The sequence below is a fragment of the Salarias fasciatus genome, chromosome 22, assembly GCF_902148845.1.
Source record: "Salarias fasciatus chromosome 22, fSalaFa1.1, whole genome shotgun sequence".
Lineage (NCBI taxonomy): Eukaryota > Metazoa > Chordata > Actinopteri > Blenniiformes > Blenniidae > Salarias > Salarias fasciatus.
The window spans coordinates 16,050,826-16,071,990 of NC_043765.1; the positions used below are offsets into that span (position 1 = coordinate 16,050,826).

A 21,165-nucleotide genomic window follows, 5' to 3' on the forward strand; every position below is an offset into this window, starting at 1 on the left:
GATTGAAGTTGCCTGGTTCAAACAGAGAACCAGGAAGTAAAATGCAGTTAAACAGTTACTTCTGTTTAATGAAACAACATTTCACTGGAAGACTGCAATTACAGGGAAGTTTACTTTGATTTAAGAGTAGTGGAATTCTAATCAATTTCAGCCAGCTCTGAAGTCAAGGACACTTCAACAGAAGAACTCCACCCTGAGTTCCCTGGAATCAGCTCCATGCAGCAGTAAACGTAAGAAGGCTGAAATCTAATTTATGTTGAACAATAAAGATGGATTATTCACAGTAGTTATTAAAACTATATCTATTCCAGGAGGTATTTGTTCTGGCGGTGTGATATTAACATTCAGCACATCTTATAACAGAGTTTGGGACTCGAGTCTCAACGTGTCGACTTCAGACTCCACAGTTGAAAGTCAATTTCCGACTGTGCTTTTGTTGACGCAATGATCAAGGCAATATTTGCAATATTTAACTTCCAATCAGTCCTGGAACTAAAACCAAGCGGAAAATCTTTGAATTTTCAGACTTTTCCTCCAGTTTAGTTCCAAATTCAGATCCAATCTTTACAGTGGGTGACTTTAACATTCACGTAGATGCTGACACTGATCGCCTCAGCACTACATTCAGGTCATTACTTCATGCAATTGTCTTTTCGCAGAAGGTGAATAAACCTACTCATTACTTCAATCACACCCTCGATCTTGTTCTCACTTATGATAATGACATTGATCAACTAACAGTTTTTCCCCACAACCCTGTACTATTTGATCACTTCCTGATATGATTTGAGTTTACATTAACTGGCTTTAAAGCACCTGGGAAAAAAAAATAATGTAGGAGATGTCTGTCAGAGAATACTGTGACCAAATTCAAGGAAATGATCCTGTCAGTATTAACTTCATTCCCATATGTGGCCCAATGGACAGCAGCTGTCCCAGTATCAGCCCCACTCAAGTTGATTTAGTTGTAGATGGAGTGGCAGCCTCACTCCGCTCCACGCTTGAATCGATTGCTCCCCTGAAGATAACAACAACTGAGGGGAGGATAGCTCCATAGTATAACAAACAACTGTCAACATCAAAGGAATCAGCTCGAAAACTAGAGAGGAAATGGCATCTAACCCAACTGGAAGTATTATGTACTGCCTTGAAAGAAAGTCTGTTAACCGTAAAGAAAGCTGCCGACTATTCCTCCTAATGGAAGAAAACCAGAACAACCCCAGGTTCCTCTTTCATACTATAGCCAGGTTGACAAAAAGCCACAGCTCTGTCGAACCTCAGATCCCATTAACCTTAAGCAGTAATGATTTTGGAAACTTCTTTAACAACAAAATCATAACTATTAGAGATAAAATTGAAAGCACATTCCCCAACGTGGTCACAGACCGATCAATCACATCCTCAGATCTGTCAGTAGAACCTGACTCACAACTACTCAGTTTCCATCCTATTGAACTCTCTGAGTTATCCTTAATTGTGGCCGAAACTCAACCTACAGCTTATTCATTGGATCCAATCCCAACAAGACTGTTTCAAGGCATTTTCCCCCTGATCAGCACATCAATATTAGATCAGATCAACCTATCTTTAGTAACAGGTTATGTACCACAAACCTCTCCTCAGAAAGCCCACCCTTGATCTCGGTGTTCTCTCAAGTTACAGACCAATATCCAACCTTCCCTTTATTTCTAAAATCCTAGAGAACGTTGTTGCAAGTCAGCTTTGTTAGCATTTATGTAACAATGACCTATTTGAGTCTTTTCAATCGGGTTTCAGAGCTCATCACAGTACAGAGACAGTACAGAGGTAAAAGTCACTAATGATCTTCTCACAGCCTCAGATAGAGGACTGGTCTCTGTTCTGGTTCTGGTCCTGTTAGATCTCAGTGCTGCATTTGATTCTGTTGATCATGATATCCTTCTACAGAGACTAGAATATATTATTGGGAAACACTTTACTTGAAGCACCCGGTATAACACATTATAAGTGTTTCTAAGTAGATATGAACACTCATAAATGATCACAATGCAGTCACAATAACTCACTATACAGCATAGGATCAGGGTTAGGGTTAGGTCCTGGCATTGTGATAATCTATGAATGTTTATAACTATAGCTACACACGTTATAATGGCATTATAATGCTTTATAAATGTACTTATAATGTATTATACAGGGGGGCTTCAAATAAAGTGTTACCTATTATTGGGATTAAAGGTTCAGCATTAAACTGGTTTCAATCATGTTTAACAGACAGGTTCCACTTCGTCAATGTTAACAAAGACTCTTCTGCTTCTTTCAAAGTTAAACGTGGAGTTCCACAGGGTTCTGTTTTAGGACCTACACTCTTCACATTATACATGCTTCCTGTAAGGAACATCATCAACAAACACTCCATTAACTTCCACTGTTATGCAGATGATACAGAGGTCTACTTATCTATGAAGCAAGATGACACCGATCGACTTGTCAAACTAGAAGCTTGTCTTAAAGACATAAAAACCTGGATGAGTCGTAATTTTCTCCTCCTTAATTCAGATAAAACAGAAGTTATTTTATTTGGCCCAAAACACCTGATGAAAAAATTATCTAAACAAATACTGACCCTAGATGGTGTTGCTTTAACTCCCAGTAACACTGTGAGGAACCTGGGACTGATCTTTGACCAGGACTTATCCTTAACTCCCCCATTAAACAGGTCTGCAGGACCTCCTTTCACCTGCATGATATTTCTAAAATTAGGAACATGCTCAAAGCGATGCTGAGAAATTAATCCATGCATTTCTTAACTCCAGAGTAGACTACTGTAATTCCTTGTTATCAGGGGGCCCCGATAACTGCCTAAAAAGTCTTCAACTGATTCAAAATGCTGCAGCAAGAGTTCTCACAAGAACCAGTAGGAGAGATCTCATCAGCACAATATTACCTTCTCTTCACTGGTTTCCTGTTAAATGTAGAACAGAATTCAAAATCCTCCTCTTAACCTATAAAGCCCTGAACAACCAGGCCCCATCATATCTTAAAGAGCTATTAATCCCATACTGTCCCAGGAGAACGCTTTGTTCTCAGAGTGCTGGTCTGCTGGAGGTTCCAATGCTCCTCTGAAAGTAAAACAGGAGGTCGAGCTTTCAGCTATCAGGCTCCTGTTATGTGGAACCAGCTCCCAGTTTCTGTTAGGGAGGCTGACACAGTCTCTGCTTTCAAGGCTCGGCTTCAGACCTTTCTATTTAGTAAACCTTACAGTTAGGGCTGGTTCAGGTCTTCCTGGACCTTTTTTCTTGTTTGGTGCTGTAGGCTGGGAGCTAGCTAGCTAGCTAGCTAGCTCTCTCTTTCAGTGTCTCTGGGTTTGACAGTTCATTCCACTATGGGAGACTAAAAAGTCAGAACAACTAAAATCCTGGAAGAAGAGGTTGTCTCTCAGGTGGACTAGAGCCATGATTGAGGGATCTTGAACAGAACATCAATTGCGGCTGATCCACTGATCTAATGTGACAACCTGGACTCAATGGATGCAAACAGTTTCTCATGAGGCCTCAATCAATACAATTGATCCATTGATTGAATGAGACAAGCCAGACCCAGTGGGTGCAAGCGGTTTACTTAACCCTGGGCTCCTACCATTTGGAACCAGCTCCCACTTGTGCTTCACTTGTCTGCTGTCTTTCATGCAAAGTTTCATAATGTGTCATTAACCATTGTCTCTCTTGTCGTCTGTGATCTGTCTTGATCTTGATCCACCTGCTTAAGTGGACCATTACTGAGTTGATACAAGAAATATAGGTCTGTCCTATCTCTCTCTCTCTATCCCCTCACCCCAGCTGGAATAGCAGAAAGCCGCCACCTCTGAGTCTGGTTCTGCAAAGGTTTCTTCTTTTTTAAAGGGCGTTTTTTTCTTTCCACAGTCGCCTATGCTTGCTCATGTGGATCTGTTGGGTTTTCTCTGTAAAAGTGTCTAGAAATGACTATGTTGTGATTGGCACTATTTAGATAAAGCTGAATTGAAAGCTGAATTTGGAGTAATTTGTGCTCATTCTGGAGCAGGGGGCCTTTAATCTGAGACGCACTGTCAGAGACCATCGGTCTGCCTGACAACACCTGAGCTGTAAACACCAATATGATGTCCAAACACGACCCGACAAAAAGGGAATCAGAACACATTGACATGTCACAGAAAACCTAGAATTTATTCATTTTCAGTCAAATTTTGACATAGTAAAACAACGCTTTAGAAAAGACGTGACTTCAGTTGACTGAAGGTTGAGGAGACACAAGGGGAGACGTATTGCTGTGTGGCTGACTTTTTCTTTTTCCCATTTACAACAGATAAATAATAACATACCAAACTTAGGCATATATTTACACATCGACAATATTACAATAGTAGAAAGCCTTCCACATGTCCTCTCTCACATTGTGAACTCTGTTTTTTTTCATCATGCAAACCGTTTTTAAACATTAATTTAAAAAACAAAGGAGAAAAAAAAGCCCATCAGCAACTTAACTTCACATCATCCTGACACTGAACAACTAAAGAGTGACTCCAGCCTCCTGGTGGTTCCTCCTCACTGCAGTAGACCACAGACACATCCTCCCACTGACGCTCCCTTCTGCTGCCATCTAGTGGTCACACCACCACACACATTCAGCTTTTCTCTTCTCAACTGTGGACTTCTACTATAGTTGCATCTCTGAACATGGCACAAAAAACATTTTGTCACCTCTGAAAATACATAAATAAACATTTTACAATAAATAAACATAACTATGCTGCTCTTTGAACACTATGTGCAGAGGCATGAATGTGCACGTGTGCATCCTGTATAAGTCAATAGAAAAAAGACTAAAACAAGGCTGTCGTTTGAAACTGAACATGAACAAGTTATGGCTCGTGATTTCTGAGCTTTAGCTGTCAATGGATCACTGATTTACGCTTCACTAAAATAATTGAAATAAAAGAGAATAAAAGAGAAAAACTCAACAATAAAATGTCTCATTTTGAAAATATTAAAAAGCTGCAACAGCATCAGTAAGACCAGGAGCAAATAGTTAACAATCAACACATTACAAACTACTATATTTCTTCTGTTTAAGTAATACTTTGTGCAAAAAAACTTCAGCATGTTTGAATATTACAGCCAACTGAGAGCTAATATTAAGTTTCAGCTTGAACTGAAGCAGAGCCTGCAAATCATTCAGGGACTTTGCAGATGCATGAAATGTGAAGATTCAGGTTTTTTTATGGCATTTATGAAGTACAAAGAAACACTGGGAGCAACAAAGAACGACTGGTTAATCCCACTTTATGGACATATTTCCATCTTATTTTTAAAAACTCTTGGCTCCTATTAAAATGCTTGTGGTGACATCTTCCATTGTAAAGCACTTTTCCCTTCAGGAATATATTTCTTTGAATGAATTTAATAGCTTGACCCGGACATGAATAGAAACATTCAATTGAACATGAAAACTGCATTTCTCCTCTTGATCTGTCTGCATCATAATTGTGATCGTAATGCTTGAAATATGACCACAGTCCCAGGCAGCAGTTCTCTCCTGGTGACTACAAAGTGATCATTTTATTAACAAGGCAGGCTGCTTCCTCACTGCTTTGAATAACAAGTATGTGTCATTCAGTGGTTTGAAGAAAATGTCACACAATTTAGGAATTGATTAGATTAACAAAGGATAATTATTTTTAAGAGGATTATAGCAGAAAAGATAAAGGATGAATGAATTAAAGTCCTTTGAGGCCATTTTCCCTTCAAAGAGGAATTTTGTGTTCTTGTGCTTCCATCATTGTTTAAACCCTGTCATGTTTCTCACAGTTTACATGAATAAACAGGCGTCTTCAGTCAGAGAATCAGTGTCAACATCGCCTCATAAACATGATTAGATGCATTCAACTTCCTATTTAAAGTCCTCTGTTGAAGTATTTGGAATTGACTCCAAAAAGTTTGATTTATGAGGAAAAAAGCTGCTTTTTGCTGCTCAGCCATCAAAATATCAGTCAGTAGTCAGATCAGCTTCACCTGATCGAGGACTGGACATCTGAGGCTCGTCTGAGCGAGAAATACAAGTCAGTGACAAAAAGAATCCTAAACAAAGTACATCTGTAGTGTTGCAACACTCAACGTGACATTTGGCACTGAAACATGTTTACAGTAGGTCCTTATTATATACAATGTAAAATCCACTCTCTTTTGACACCAAAGCATCAGAGAGATGAAAAAAATAAACAAAAACAAAAAAAAATAAATGAAAGAAATGAAGCAGGATTTTAAATTAAGCTGAGAATTGTTAATTGCTCGTTACTCACAATCAGGAAGCCTTCATGTTTCAAACGTCACAGCCTGTCCAGAAAGCTGGACACTACTCACTACTCAGGTTGCTCCTGTTCTCACTCATCAACGGTTTAAACTGAGAGTCATGGAGAATAGTCACAGAATTACAGGCTTGTAAAAATGTACCAGTGTTTCAGCATCGACTGCTGCTTCATAATCGGAGAAAAACTCCACATTAGAACTCACCATATCAGTCAGATGAAATCCTGTTTGACCACTGACAGGGGGGTTGTTCTGTTTTTCCCCACAGATCAAACTTTTCTCCAGATGCTTCTGTGGTGAAAGTATGAAGAAGATATCAAGTGTTCTGGAGTGTGACGAGGCCTTGACAGAAATAAACATTCCACCTGCTGAAGAGGCTCATAAATAACCAAAGACTGCTCACAAGAACAAAACATATTCATTCTAATAGATACTGTACAAACTAATTACAGCCTCCTCAAGGCAATTTGTCCACCTTGCTGCACAGGATCTGCTCCAGCAGGAAATTCGGAGTGTGTGTCGAGTGTTTCCATCCTTTAAGTCCAGGGTATAAACGTCTATGAAGAACAGGCTTTCTTCAGACCTCCTTCAGGTCCGTTTGGCGTCGCTGCTGGTCCTAAGATTCTACCACAGTGTGTGTTTGAGTGTCTCCCACGTCACACAGAGGTCCTTTTCCCACTACGAAGTGTCCACTGGGTTTGAGTTTTACTCGGTGGGTCGACATGTGAGTGTGTGTGTGTGTGTTCAGGCGCGCGGCTCCAGTTTGTGGGACAGCTCGAAAAGCGTCTGCTGATTGTCGATGATGTGCAGGTAGTGAACGCTCGCCCTCACCTCTGCACTGTCGACCCCGATCACCTCATTGCCTGAGAAAGAAGAGTTTCCTGGTCAGTCCAGCGTCCTGCTTTGGCCCCGACGTGTCAGGCTGTGACAGTAATGCTCTCCTGAAGGTCCTGAAGGACCGGACTCACCTGGTTGGTCGCTTTGGCAGTGGCGGATCATTCTCACGGTGTCTGCGATCATGTGCTGGTGGTTTAAGACAAAACACAGTTTCTATTCCTTCACACATATTTCTGCATTTTCATTAAAAATGTTTCAAAGTAACTCAGGTATGTCTTAAGGTTTTTCGGCAGCCGATCGTTAGTTTATTAAAGGATGCAGAATTGAGAAATGTCCTCCAGTGTTATACCGGAAGAGAAAAAAAAAAGGAAATTGTAGAATAAACTACCTAATTTGATACAGATTAAGAAATGAAAAAGCTTTAAAATAGGATATTCAAAACAAACAAATCACAGCTAGAAAACTAAATTTCAGTAAAACTCTGCTTTGAAAATGTTTCGCAGTCGTGTTTTCATGTCACATTTCTGAGTGACTCAACTCACCAGCTTCTCAAAGTTGACCAGGTTATCATGGAAGGTTTTATTGCCCTCGTGGATAAAAGTGATATCTATGAGCAGCAGAAACACACATCAAGGTTTTATTCAGTGTTTTTCTTTGTGTGTGAATGTTTGTGTGTTTGTGTTAAAAAGGGATACCTTTCAGGAGAAGCGGCATAAAAGGGATTTTGGGAGGTTTCATCCTCTTGAACGCTTCTCTGTAGGCTTTGTGGTTCAGAGATGGATCCTGGACAGAGGTGGAAAGCAGATAAATTAAAAAGAGAATTGGAAAATGAAGAGAAATTTAAAGATCTGAACCTCAAAAATCAGAGCAGGAAACTATTTCCATCATCAAAGCCTCACCGTGATGAGCTCCAACTCAGAAAACAGCTTCTTGAACTTCCCCGGACACTTCTGAGAAAGAAGATCTCTGATCAGAGCCACATTTAAAGTCTAGCGTCTGTGCTTAAAGAGATTAAATTCAGCGTCTTACTTACCTCCCATGTTTGGTTGAGTCTACTGACAGCAGCCGTGTTCAGACCCATGATGATGGCAAATGCAGAATTTAAATTTCTTTGAGCTTTACAGCTGTAAGGAAGAAAAGAGAAAAAGAAACCCAATGGAGCAATTTCGATTCAATAAGCTTTACCATATCTATAATTTCAACCTCTTTCATTTTTTGCTTTTATGCCATTTATTTATTAAAATTTTCCTCTATATATATCAGTTCTAACATTCCTGTTCTAATCTTCACGTTTCAGGCCGGGCCAAGCTGTGCCTGCTTGAATATCCTCACTGGAAGATAAACTGCAGCAAAATCCTACATCTGAAATTCACTTCTCTTCTCTGGAGAGCTGTGGTGTGTGTCTGTGAGCTTACTGAGCGGCGATCTTGATGAACTTCTTGAGCAGCTGCACTCTCTTGTTGAGCGACACACACATCAGCACCTCTGACATGACCCACTGCTGCACCTCGTTGCAGCGCTGCAGCAGAACGGAGAGCGCCGCCGTGTGGCCGGTCCCCGGAGCGCGGCTCAGAGTGTAGTACACCAGCTCCTGCTGCATGTTGACCGAGGAGACGGGGACTATGAAATACATGATGAAATACTCCAAACAACACCTGGACTCTTAGTTATTGCTGGGACGGCGGCGAGGTGTTTCTCCTTCAATACATCTGAATGTGAGCCAGCAGGGCAAATGGAGAAAATCACATCTGCATGACAGCGTAATGCAGAGTTGGTTTTTTTTATAATCTGTGCGATGTGGAAGCATTTTCATGAGAAACATTTCAGCTAATCTGTAAACTCAGTCTGTTCTCATGATCCAGCAAGTCCTGCAGAACATTTGCATCTTTAATGCTTTCGTTCCAGCGATCTCTGTCATGACTCATGAATATGAATTTATTATGAAAGTCTGCACGTGGGTGTGTGTGTGTGCGTGTGTGTACCTCGTGAATGGACTTAAAGAGGCTCCAGTCCAGGTGTGTGAGAGCAGCTGCCACATCCCAGGTGTTGATGCCCAAGAGGCGAACTGGCCTCCTGCTGAGCTCTGCACTGTCTGTTAGAGGAGGCTGCACAAGCAAACAGAAGAAACGCTGCAGAAAACATTGCTAACAATACATACAATGCACATTTGCTGCCAGCCTTTGTAGTTTAACAGTAATTATTGTGTATGAAGCACAGAAATGTGCGCTATTGTTGAGTTCTCAGGTATTTGACTATTTAAATTTGGCTTCAAAAACACAAGTGGACATTAGAAAATATTTTTCCTAATTGCTTTGAGTACATTTTATCATCTCTGTTTCTTGCTTTTATTGTAGTGAAAAAGTTGGATCAGAAATACATTTTAATATCTAGAAGCTACTCAGTGAAGAATGGGTCTCCTCTGTCCGGGGAGCATCGGACCATGAAACAGGTTATAAGGCAGCGAGAGTCACAGCAGACTGAAACTAAATGAATCACTTGATGGAAGCAGATTTCATCAAATGATTTATGTAGTCAGTGAAAGTTGTGCTGCAACAACAAATCAACCGAAACTTTAGGTTACTTACGTAACCCCGGTTCTCTGAGTAGCATGAGTGAGTGTCTCACATTGGGAACGCCTACAGCGTGACCTCATCAGAAGCTCCTATTGCACTCCGCCAGCCACCATTGGCTGGAGTCAAGCGCGTCAGTGTCAGGGAGGGTGGAGACCCTCCCCCTATAAATAGTCCTGACACTGCGCTTCCCGTCATTCTAAAGACACACACCTCTTCTCGCTACGAAGAGCAAGGAGGGTGGTCTGGTGAGACACTCACTCATGCTACTCAGAGAACCGGGGTTACGTAAGTAACCTAAAGTTCTCTTTCATAGCATTCGTTTCGTGTCTCACATTGGGAAAATCCTGACTCCCGGATTGCTGTGCAGATGTTACGAGGCAATGAGCACCCCGAATCCAACATCACTGGGGCTGCGCCAAATTAAGCACTGAATGCGCCAATGTCGGAGCCGTCACATCAAGCCTGTAAAATCTGGCGAAAGTATGTGAGGAAGCCCAGCTCGCAGCAGCGCAGATCTCCTCAACGGAGACCCCTCTGAAAAGTGCCCATGAAGTCGTGAGACCTCTGGTAGAATGCGCACGCAGGCCCTCGGGAGGCTGCAGTCCCTTGGCATTATAAGCCAAGGCAATAGCCCACACAATCCAATGAGAAAGCCGTTGCTTCGAGACCGGCCTCCCCAGTCGGCTCTTAGCCCAAGACACAAAAAGCTGGTCACTCTTCCGACAGCTTTTCGTCCTGTCTATGTAGACCCTTAAGGCTCGCACCGGGCACAACATGTGTAGCCGCTTCTGCTCATCGGAGGAGAATGGCGGTGGGTTGAAGGACAAGAGGTCAACCGGAGAACATGATCCCAACACCTTAGGCATGAATGCTGGGTTGGGCTGTAAAGTCACTCTTGCATTCCCTGAGGAGAACTTCGTGCACGCTTTGTGTACCGACAGAGCCTGAATCTCACCCACTCGTTTAGCCGAAGCAAGACACAGCAGTAAAGCCGTCTTCAAGGCCACGAATTTCAAATCCACCTGTTCCAGGGGTTCAAAAGGTGAGTCTGAGAGGGCATCAAGCACCAAGGGGAGGTCCCAGGATGGTGCCAGAGATCTGCACACCGGAAGTTTACAGCGTGCGCCCCTCATAAAACGGCAGATCAAAGGATGCTGACCTACTGTCTTCCCCTCGAAGCCAATATGACAAGCCGAAATTGCTGCCAGATAGACCTTTATGGTGGAGAAAGCTCTTCCTTTATCCACCATGTCTTGTAAGAAAGACAAGATCCCAGTCACAGAACACTGGAAGGGAACCTGATGCGAGTCTGAGCACCATTTTTCAAAAACCGACCACTTTCTCCCATAAAGGGTCCTCGTTGACGGGGCCCTAGCACTCTGAATGGTCTCAATCACATTCAGGGGAAGGCCCACAGTCCTCAGATTAAACCACTCACAGGCCAAGCCCACAGAGCCAGCCTGTCCGGGTGAGGATGAAATATTTCTCCGCGCCCCTGAGACAACAGGTCCCTCCGGGTTGGCAGGGGCCAAGGCTCCTGATACAGGAGCTGAGTTATCTCCGCCAGCCAGTGCTTTGCTGGCCAGTAAGGCGCTATGAGAATCATCGTAAAGCCCTCCTCCTTCACTCTGACTAGGGTAGGAGAAATCAGAGGTATCGGGGGGAATGCATACAGGAGAGTGTGAGGCCACTGGTGAGCCAGTGCGTCCACCCCCAGAGGTGCATTCTGGTCGTGAAGCGAGAAAAACAGGGGACAGTGAGTGTTCTCTGACGTTGCAAAGAGATCCACTGATGGTCGCCCGTAACGCTCCCAAATCAGGCTCACCACATCTGGGTGAAGCCTCCATTCTGCATAAAGGGGGTTTCCCCTGGACAGGAGATCTGCTCCACAGTTCAGAATCCCCGGCACATGAGTAGCTTTCACGGACAGGAAGTGTCTGCTGCTCCAGACAATCAGTCTGTGTGCCAGCATGTGTAACTGCAACGACCTCAGGCCGCCCTGTCTGTTGATGTAGGCCACCACCGTGGTGCTGTCCGTCCTGACTAACACATGATGTCCCCTCATGAGAGGAAGGAAGTGTTTCAGGGACAGTTGAACAGCCATCAACTCCAGATAATTTATGTGGAATGAGCGCATGTGAGGAGCCCATGTCCCATTCACCGCTCTCCCTTCGAACACGCCACCCCAGCCCACTAGGGAGGCGTCTGTCGTGACCACTTTCCGGCACGTAATAACTCCCATTGGCACTCCCTGAGTGAGGAAGTTTGTGCTTCTCCATGGGACTAAGGCCGCTGTGCATGCCACAGTGACTCGCACCCTGCGTGCGCCATGACGGCGTGGGTCCAGCTTGCGAGAAGCCACCCAACGCTGCATTCCCTTCATATATAGGCGTCCCATTGGCACCACCACCAGGGCTGAGGCCATCAGTCCCAACAGACGCTGGCAAAGCCTGAGAGACACAAATTTTCCCCTTTGAAAAAGGGATAAACAGTCTCTTAGCACCTGTAGCCTTTCTCCAGTCAGTCTCACTCTGGCCTGAGCTGAGTCTATTAACAGGCCTATGAAAGTGATTTTCTGACAAGGAAGAAAAACACTCTTTTCCAGGTTCAAATTGAAGCCTAGATTCAACAGGTGTGCCGTGAGTTGCCTTGTGTGATCTGCTGCCTCCTGGTGGGAGGATGCCGCAATGAGCCAGTCGTCGATGTACGTTGCGACGCGGAGACCCCGCCCCCTCAAGGGTCCCACCGCCGCCTCCGTACACTTCACGAACACTCTCGGGCTCAATGACAGACCAAATGGGAGGACTAGATATTCGTAACTTGTCCCCTGAAAGGCGAACCGAAGATATTTTCGGTGTGGTGGGTATATTGGGATGTGAAAATAGGCGTCCTTGAGGTCGATTGAGGTGAACCAATCGCCTGGTCGCAGAAAACGCAGCAGGGAGGCGTGCGTTAACATCCTGAATTTGTATTTCCTGAGGTGACTGTTTAGATCTCTGAGATCTAAAATTGCACGTTTGCCGCCACCTCCCTTCTTGGGAACCAGGAAATATCTTGAATAAAACCCACTCTGGCAGTGTTCGGGAGAAATAATTCTTATAGCTCTTTATTCTAGCAGAGCAGAAATCTCTTCCTGCAGAAAACGAGCGGCGTCGCCGTGAGCTTGTGACTGAATTACTCCCCTGAATTGCGGAGGTGTTACAGCAAACTGGAGCCGGTATCCCCTGCTCAGTGTCCTGATAACCCACTCCGAGTCTGTGCACTCTGACCAGCCTGCTATTTTCAGTGACAGCGGGCTGACAGGCCAATCTGTCATGCATGGAGTACCGGCGCCCTCTAGCGGCATCGCCGCGCGGAGCTGCTTGTTCGGTACTGCGCATGCGCGAGCCGAGACTTGCGCCACAGGCTCGTCTGTGCCGGAGACAGGAATCACTCCCTCCGGGACATGACAGGTTTTGTTTTTCAACACAGTTTTTGTTTTGTTTTTCATTTTTTGTAACTGCGCCCTCGGCAACGTGCCTGGATGCGACAGTTGAAACATGTTTAATGTTGGACAACATTGAGAAGCGCTTGTGAGACGTGTTTGTGGACCGCTGGGGGATTCCACCTGCTGGACGCTGTCTCTGCTCCTCTTTATGGGGCGCTGAGCCGGGTCGAACATCCCGACATCCAGACGCCAAACGGAACCGAGCTTTGTGAACCTGCTCGTGAACGCTGCTGCCGGCGGAGCGAGCGGGGCCGGAGAGGGGGGCCGGGCCACATCGCTCCCGACTTCTGGGGAGGCTAGGCCAGCCGCTTCTTCCTCCTCACCACCTGAGTGGAGGTGGAGGGAGGCTGATCAGGCTGAGATCCCTCCCGTGTGGAAGCCTTCCTCTGCCACGGGCCTCTCGGAGGCTGCGCTCCCGGCGGGGCCTGGGGTGCAGGCTGAGGCTTCGGCACCCTGGGGACCTTGAAAGCGGGTGGTGGTGGCCGAGCCGCTGCCTTGGCATAGGATTGGCGGGGAGCTGGAGGCGTGGAGGACGGCGCCCTCCTCGGCAAACACAGCTTCAGGGCTTCATCCTCCCGCTTTTTCTCCTCACACCTCTTCTGCATGGAGGCTACTGCCGAGCCGAAGAGACCCTGCGGCGAAATAGGAGTATCGAGGAGATCCTCCTTCTCCTTCGTCGTCAGGGTGGTGAGGTTTAGCCAGCGCGCCCGCTCCTGCAGAACCATCAGCCCCATCGCTCTGCCCTGTGCCTGGATCGCCACCTTCTGCAGGTGGAGGCAGTGGGTCGGTGATGATGCACATCTCCTCCCACAGTGTCGGGTCTGGCGCGGCTGTCATCTCCTCCTCCAGCTCCGCTTGGTAAGCCATCAGGAGGGAGGTTGCGTTAACAGCCCGGGCTGTCAGTGCCGCCGCTCTGTACGCCTTCTCCGTGAGGCTGGACTGGAAGCGGTCTGCACTGTTTGGGAGTGTGCACCCCGGCGAGGACAGTGATGTTTTCGGGTGGAGATGAGCCGCCACCACGGGCTCCACCGGAGGGATGTTACGGAGACCGTGATTCTCCATCCCCTCGCAGTCGAGCACGGAGCTGCCTGCCACGGGGTGTTTCTCCCTGTATGGCTTGTCGCGCCACGAGACAGTGAATTCATCCAGCAGCTCTGGAAAAATCGGCAGCAGCTGCTTGCCTGATCTTTTCACCTTCGGCAACCTTTTCCCATCAAAATGGGAGCGCGTCACGTCAGGCTGCGTTTCAGGCCACTGGATGTGGAGCTTAACCGCGGCGCGTTTGCACACGTCCTGCAGGTCCAAGTCCATCACCGGGGAAGTGGAATCCCCGTCTCCTGCCGGAGCTGTCATCGTGGTTTGGGGTTTTGAAACCCGGCCCGACAGAGCCAGTGGAGAATCATCATCTTCCTCATCTGTCATGAGGAGATCCGATCCTCCGTCAGAGCCGCTGTCTGCCGCTTCAACGACGTAACCCAGCGGACCTGCCGTGAGGTTGGAGTCGTCAATGGGCAGCGGATCTATAAAGTCGAGCTGGTCCCCCCAGCTGGGTCCAGCCTCAGCTTCGGGGGCCACCTCCATGAGATCCGTCGGCTCTTGCCCTGCTGCGGTGGAAGCCATTACCGGGTCGCCACCGGACAAATTCGTTAAACGAGCCAGGCGGCGACGAAGCACTTTGAGGGAGAGGCGAACACAGTGGATGCACTCTTCCGCGGACTCAAAGGCGGCTTGGGCATGTTTCAAGCCGAGACACACGACACACATCGGGTGAGTGTCCCAGCTCGATATTTTATTACCGCAGGGGCAGGCTTGCGCCTTTGGTTTAGCCTCGGCTTCCGTGGCGGCTAAGGCGTTAGCCATGCTCACCTGCAGCTGCAAAGCTGTGAAGCGGGCTATGCTGCACCGGCTAACGCTAACCTGGCTAGGCTAGTGGGTAGCGGGAGCAAGGTGGAAGTGTTGCGACTTCCAGGGGCTTATAGCGGGAGTATTGCTACTCTTCCTCAGTGTTAGCTGGTAAAGCTAATGCCCCTGAGTATTGCTACTCGGGAGTGTTGCCACTCGGTTGTTTCTGCCGTTGAAAATATTGCTATTTTCGCCAGCGGCTCAGACTACTGTTTGGAGACAGGCTAGTCTGAGCAGTATCACTCGGCTTCTGTGTCAGGCCGAGAACCCAGCGCCCGGCGACCGAGTCTTTCGCTCGTTCTGTGGACGGTTAAGCTAGGTCCCGGTGAAACAGCTAGCGCAAGTGAGGAGGTACGGAACTTCTGCTCGTAGCGAGAAGAGGTTTTAGAATGACGGGAAGCGCAGTGTCAGGACTATTTATAGGGGGAGGGTCTCCACCCTCCCTGACACTGACGCGCTTGACTCCAGCCAATGGTGGCTGGCGGAGTGCAATAGGAGCTTCTGATGAGGTCACGCTGTAGGCGTTCCCAATGTGAGACACGAAACGAATGCTATGAAAGAGAACCGTTTAAATCAATTATTTAAAGTGTGGACAACAAAGTTAATTATCGATTCACTGCCTCCTGTGATTACTGACATCAGTTGTGTAACAGATCATATCATATGCAAGACTCTGCGTCAGTACTGAGTGTAAAACATGACACCAGAAGACTGAAATAAAATTAATCCTAAACCTAACCTTAACCATCTATTCTGTAAACTGCAGATTTAGTTTATGTCAATGATCATGAGAAACTCACTGAAAGGCTAAATGTAACAGGAAAGGAGATTTCCATACCAAGATCTCGTTGAGATCCCTGCGACAGGCCACCAGCTTCCCCTGTGGGGTCAGAGACTCTGAATACACACAGTCGCTGGGCTGCAGCACTCTCCGATCTGAGACAGACAGACGCAAACGATCAACAGGTTGAAGAGGAAAATAAATCCACTGCTACCTGCTCACAGAGGCAACCGCAACGATGACTGTTAGTTGAGATGCAAACTCAGTTCATCAACTACAGTTTCATTAAAGAGTGAATACCAACACGCCTGTCCTGACAATGTTTCATGCATGTGTTTTCTTCTTTCCTTTGTATTTTTCTTTACCTCCAGTTTGAGAGACCACAGCGAGCATCATGTCTTCTTCCGCTCTGTCCATCTTCAGACTCACAATCCGCAGAAGCTCGTGGGCCTCCAGTGAGGGGTGTGTGTGGACGCTCAGGTACGAGTCGGCGCTCACGTACACACAGCAAATAACTGGGGGGGGGGGGATGAAAACATGGTAAATAAGAAGTAAACAACAAACCCAGAAGAAAACAGAGACTTGAGTTCATTTCGTTAAGTATTCAGGCAGATGAAATCTCTGAGACACTGTATTTAACACATTTGCATGTGGACATGGAAATTAGACTTCACAGTCATTGTTCCTGATCGGGTACGGTTTGGCGCCGGGCATTGTGTTATGTAGTTTACATTGTGTGTGTTTGTTACTCACCCTCTCTCGTCTCTGTCTGTGGACTGCGGGGCTGCAAACAGTTCTCCTTCAGACTCAGCTGCTGATACATTTGTTTGCTCTGATAGAAAGAAAAACAGAAAAAAACACATTAAAAAAAAGATAGCATAACACTGAATGGAGCCTAAAAGTGTTCAGACACACGTGTGTCGTTCATGTTGAAATCAAGCATCGACTTTTCAAGCTCAATGTTTATTCTTGTCAGAGATTTGTGATTTTCTGTTGAGATGCTAAAAAAGCACCTGGGTTTATACATGACCAAGATGAGAAGAGTGTTTTTTTGTTAGAAAATGAAGACTTGACAGTGCCAGTCTGCTGTGTGTGAAAGAATGAAAAACAACTGTTATTCTGCTTTGGACAATGAGGCTGTGTCTGGTGTAAAAATAGCAAAAATGTGTGAGAGGACTCTCATAAATTTCTATGGATCAATACCTTTTGGTTTGGAGGGCAGTCGTCCACCGTGCTGCAAGATAAAACACACAGCATTGAGAAATGCTAACAAAATAAACAACACAGGCAGAAACACGCTAACTGCATGTCGTCTCATGAGAATCCAAATGAAACACGGCGACATTTGTGCTTACTGTCTGCGGCGCAGAAGTTTCTGGAACTCCTTCAAGTCTTTCTCCAGAGTGGGGAACTCGTACAGGTCCTCTAAAACACACCTGTACAGAGTCTGACACACCGAGACAAGCACAATCAGCATCAACATCTGCCTGAAGACTTTTTATTTGAACCCACTGCAGAATGTTGTAAGTAACATTTAATATTTGGCAGGAATGACAGAGTGAGGAACATTTCACATGTGCGACTATACAAAGAGCCGCCCTGAAACCGTGTGATTCATTCACTTTGCATCCCCTGAATATCAATCAGCAGAGTCACTCGCTCACTGTGTTTGATGCACAGCTACAACGCAAAGCACAGACACTGCCAAATGCCTATCAAATACATGTGATTTTGTTGGTTATTTTATTAACACATCGGCAGACAAGGTATAACTTTAGGCTTTGGGACGAAGCTCCTCTTCCAAATTTAAGCAGATATTTGACAAACTGACTTCATCTTCACACTTAATATCAATCTACCTCTAGCGTAACAATAAAATACATTACGTAACATGATTTTTGCATTCTTTGCTTCTCTTTTATAAGCGGCCGTCTGTCTTTAGTGATTCTGAGACAATCCTAAGTTATGCTCAGTAAGTCCATGACAACATAATAAATATCAGAGCAGTTCTGGTCTTAGTATTTAATGTGACTCAGCACACTCTGCTCTGCAGTGTCTGAATGTGATCATGTGTGTTGCAGTGAATTAGTAAGCATGACAAACTCAGGAGGTGATGATACTAATAAATATTAATCATGTGGCGGCCCCACGGCGCTGTGCAGAGGGTCTGTGCTGGTTGTGTGTCTTGCTGGTGTGGCAGGTCTCTGGCTGGCTGGAGCAGGAGGCTCATCAGGCAAGTGGCCTCGGCTTTATGGTCTTTTTTTGTGGTTTTCTTCGCAAAATCTTTTGGAAAATTCATCTATTTCCCCATTTCGTTATGTCATTGGAGTCAGGCCGTCGTAGCTGCACGCATGCACACACCTCTGCACGTCGTCCTTATCGCTGCCATTGACCCACCATAGCCTCTAATCCCAATTCCTCGCTCGCTCCTCTGTTACTAGGCAACTATCACCTGGGTTACGCACTCCGTATGAGATTATACCCATGCCAACACTACCACTTCGGTTTCCATGGCAACCCAGCACCGAGCAATGGAGCTGTCAGGTTACGGAGGGACGAGTGATTGGTGAGTGTGTGGACTTGTACGCGTGTGATTGTGTCGTGTGTGTGTTTAGATGTGTGTGTCTTTGGGAGTCACCGCTGGCGCAGACATCCCGAGTGGAAATAGCAGGAACACAGCGAGACAAGCGGTGCAGCTGTGCAATTTGTACGTGTGTGTTTAACATATTAATGCACTGCACAGAAACCCACACACATTTGGATTTAGACCTCACAAGATCACATGGATTTTTTTTGTTTTTTAATCAGGAAGAGGCAATTAAATCTTCATCAAGGTTTGCCCGATATGAAAAATCTAAACTGCAATTCAGTTTGAAGCAAGATCCAATCCTAGAAAGCACTAAAAAGGTGCTGGAGCACACACTTGATGTGTAGCAAGCAGAACTTCAGGAAGGACAACCCCATTTATAAACAACACAGAGACTCAAATGAAGACGAATGAGGCTGTGGCGGCTCTCAGTGAGATGTGAAAGGACAAAATCCGCTGCAGCTTTACCTTCATGAAGCTCCGGACGTGCTCCTCTTCTTTGAGGAAGTCTTTATAAAGTCTGCTCCAGTGAGACACCAGCTGCAGAACCTTACGCTTCCTGAAGAGGGCGTCTTTGCCCTCCTCCTGGCCCCTGCAGCGGGCACTGCTATAGGTGACCACCAGTCAAGGAGACAACAAAGAGGTGTGTGTTTGTGTCTGTGTGTGTGTGTGTGTGTGTGTCAGTAAGGATATTGTCCCAGCAGGGCTTGGCAGAGGTCGTTTGTGGACATGAACACCAGGTAGGTCAACAAGAAGTCATCAAGCAGCATTTCTGAAACAAAGAGAGCACATTGTCGTCACGTCACCGGGAAATAAGACTCTTTGTGACTGTTCAGCACCAGAAACTGACAAATAGTACACTTTCACCGCTTCATTCATCTCGGAGTATGATGACAGAATTACAGAAACACGTGAAATACTTGATTGGCCTGTTCCTGCAGAACGTGACACATACATGCTGTTAATAATTAAAGTAGATGCAAACTGAGTGACTCTGGTAAAAAAAGAAAAACAAACACTAAAAGAATATTGTCCTGTGATGACGTGACCTGCACAATACTGCAGATTAACACTCGTATATCTGGATCATATTATTGGTCTTGGTAACTGCATCATAGATGTAGTTTCCAGAATAATGATCTGTACCGCTCCAAAACATTAATGCCTTCTACCTCAGTGGGCAAAGAATCAAACCAACAGTAATGGAAGCAAATAACTGCTATAAGAGGTAAACAAACTATGAAAAACTGGCAAAATGCTTGAGTGAACTAATCAAACTTTTTTTAGTACGTTTTTTTTTTAAACATACATTAAGTAATAGGACAATAGCGATAGAGGTTAATTTAATGCAACCAATGTTTAACAGATACTCAGTCAGAAATTAATCCAAATGGTGAAAATGTAGGATTGTGGTTCTGATGATACATTGAAATTAAACACGGGATTTAAAGCACTGAAACATCCTGAGATCAGGTTTTGGGGGTATTCTTTCAATGACTGTCCTATAAAGTAATTAATTTGTTATTTAAATCAACTCTCAATTCAAACTTTCGGTAACACTTTACTTGAAGCCCCCCTGCATAACACATTATAAATACATTCATAAAGTATTATAATGCCATTATAACATGTGTAGCTATAGTTATAAACATTCATAGATGATCACAATGCCAGGACCTAACCCTAACCCTAACCCTAACCCTAACCCTAACCTTAATCCTATGCTGTATACTGCTGTATAGTGAGTTATAAAGCATTGTGATCATGTATTAGTGTTTATAACTACTTATAATGTGTTATAAAGAGGGGCTTCAAGTAAAGTGTTACCAAACTTTCATCTCAGGACAATCATGTATATTTACTGGGATGCCTTCATCATTTCTGACATTGTTTTAAGCGAAAACAGGAGGCTGATTTCAGTGAACAAGGCTCCAAAATCCCTCTGTACACCACAAGATTTAAAACAAACTGTGCACAAGCAAACTGAGGAGCTACATTATTACAAGGATGAGTGGAAATTTGTAAGATTTGTTGCTCCGTTTTCTCATATTTATAACTATTGCCAAATGAATTTATCAAAGTAGAGCAAGCAAAGCGAAACTGTGTGTGTGTGTGTGTGTGTGTGTGTGTGTGTGTGTGTGTGTGTGTGTGTGTGTGTGTGTGTGTGTGTGTGTAAAAACTCAGCAGGTGATCAATGGTAAGAACCAAATATCTGCAGCCTCAGGCCCAAGAGGCAGATGGGTAATGAGCCAAGCGAGTGTGTGTGTGTGTGTGTGTGTGTGTGTGTGTGTGTGTGTGTGTGTGTGTGTGCCCCATGTCAAACAGCATCCCTGGGAAAATGTGTGACCCAAATATGGCTCGGTTAGACAGAGAGCAAAGTAATCAATTATAGAAGACTGAGCATGGGCCGCGGCATTAATATTTGATCAACTGTCTTCTCTTTAAAAATAAAAACACAACTTTCTCCAGAAATATTTTTAGGCAGGTCTGACGGAGCTTATCACTTTTTCAAAACCCTTTCTGACTTTCTTTCCCGTCACTTCCTTTTTCCTGAGCCCTTTTCTCTTTGCTATGGCAGCAGAGCTCTTTCTTGACCAGCTATCAGGTTTTTCTCCCCCCGCCCCCTGCTTTCCATTTCCTTTCCTCACTCTCTCCATCCAAAACTACCCCCCCAC

General features: G+C 45.2%; 1 protein-coding gene across 1 annotated transcript in view; it reads right to left on the minus strand.

Annotated features, from left to right (window-relative positions):
• Window positions 1-4,157: 4,157 nt before the first annotated feature.
• The window catches only part of rapgef5a (Rap guanine nucleotide exchange factor (GEF) 5a), a 54,893-nt gene continuing 37,885 nt past the window's right edge, over window positions 4,158-21,165 (minus strand). The window contains exons 12-26 of the mRNA XM_030119891.1: window positions 19,184-19,262; window positions 18,959-19,103; window positions 17,259-17,350; window positions 17,107-17,137; window positions 16,657-16,735; window positions 16,269-16,418; window positions 15,961-16,058; window positions 9,143-9,265; window positions 8,576-8,754; window positions 8,194-8,284; window positions 8,060-8,110; window positions 7,856-7,943; window positions 7,703-7,767; window positions 7,292-7,346; window positions 4,158-7,186 (exon numbers count right to left, since the gene is read on the minus strand). Coding sequence (XP_029975751.1) covers window positions 7,068-7,186; window positions 7,292-7,346; window positions 7,703-7,767; window positions 7,856-7,943; window positions 8,060-8,110; window positions 8,194-8,284; window positions 8,576-8,754; window positions 9,143-9,265; window positions 15,961-16,058; window positions 16,269-16,418; window positions 16,657-16,735; window positions 17,107-17,137; window positions 17,259-17,350; window positions 18,959-19,103; window positions 19,184-19,262 — 1,445 coding nt within the window. The 3' untranslated portion in view covers window positions 4,158-7,067. The remainder of the gene's footprint in view (window positions 7,187-7,291; window positions 7,347-7,702; window positions 7,768-7,855; window positions 7,944-8,059; window positions 8,111-8,193; window positions 8,285-8,575; window positions 8,755-9,142; window positions 9,266-15,960; window positions 16,059-16,268; window positions 16,419-16,656; window positions 16,736-17,106; window positions 17,138-17,258; window positions 17,351-18,958; window positions 19,104-19,183; window positions 19,263-21,165) is intronic.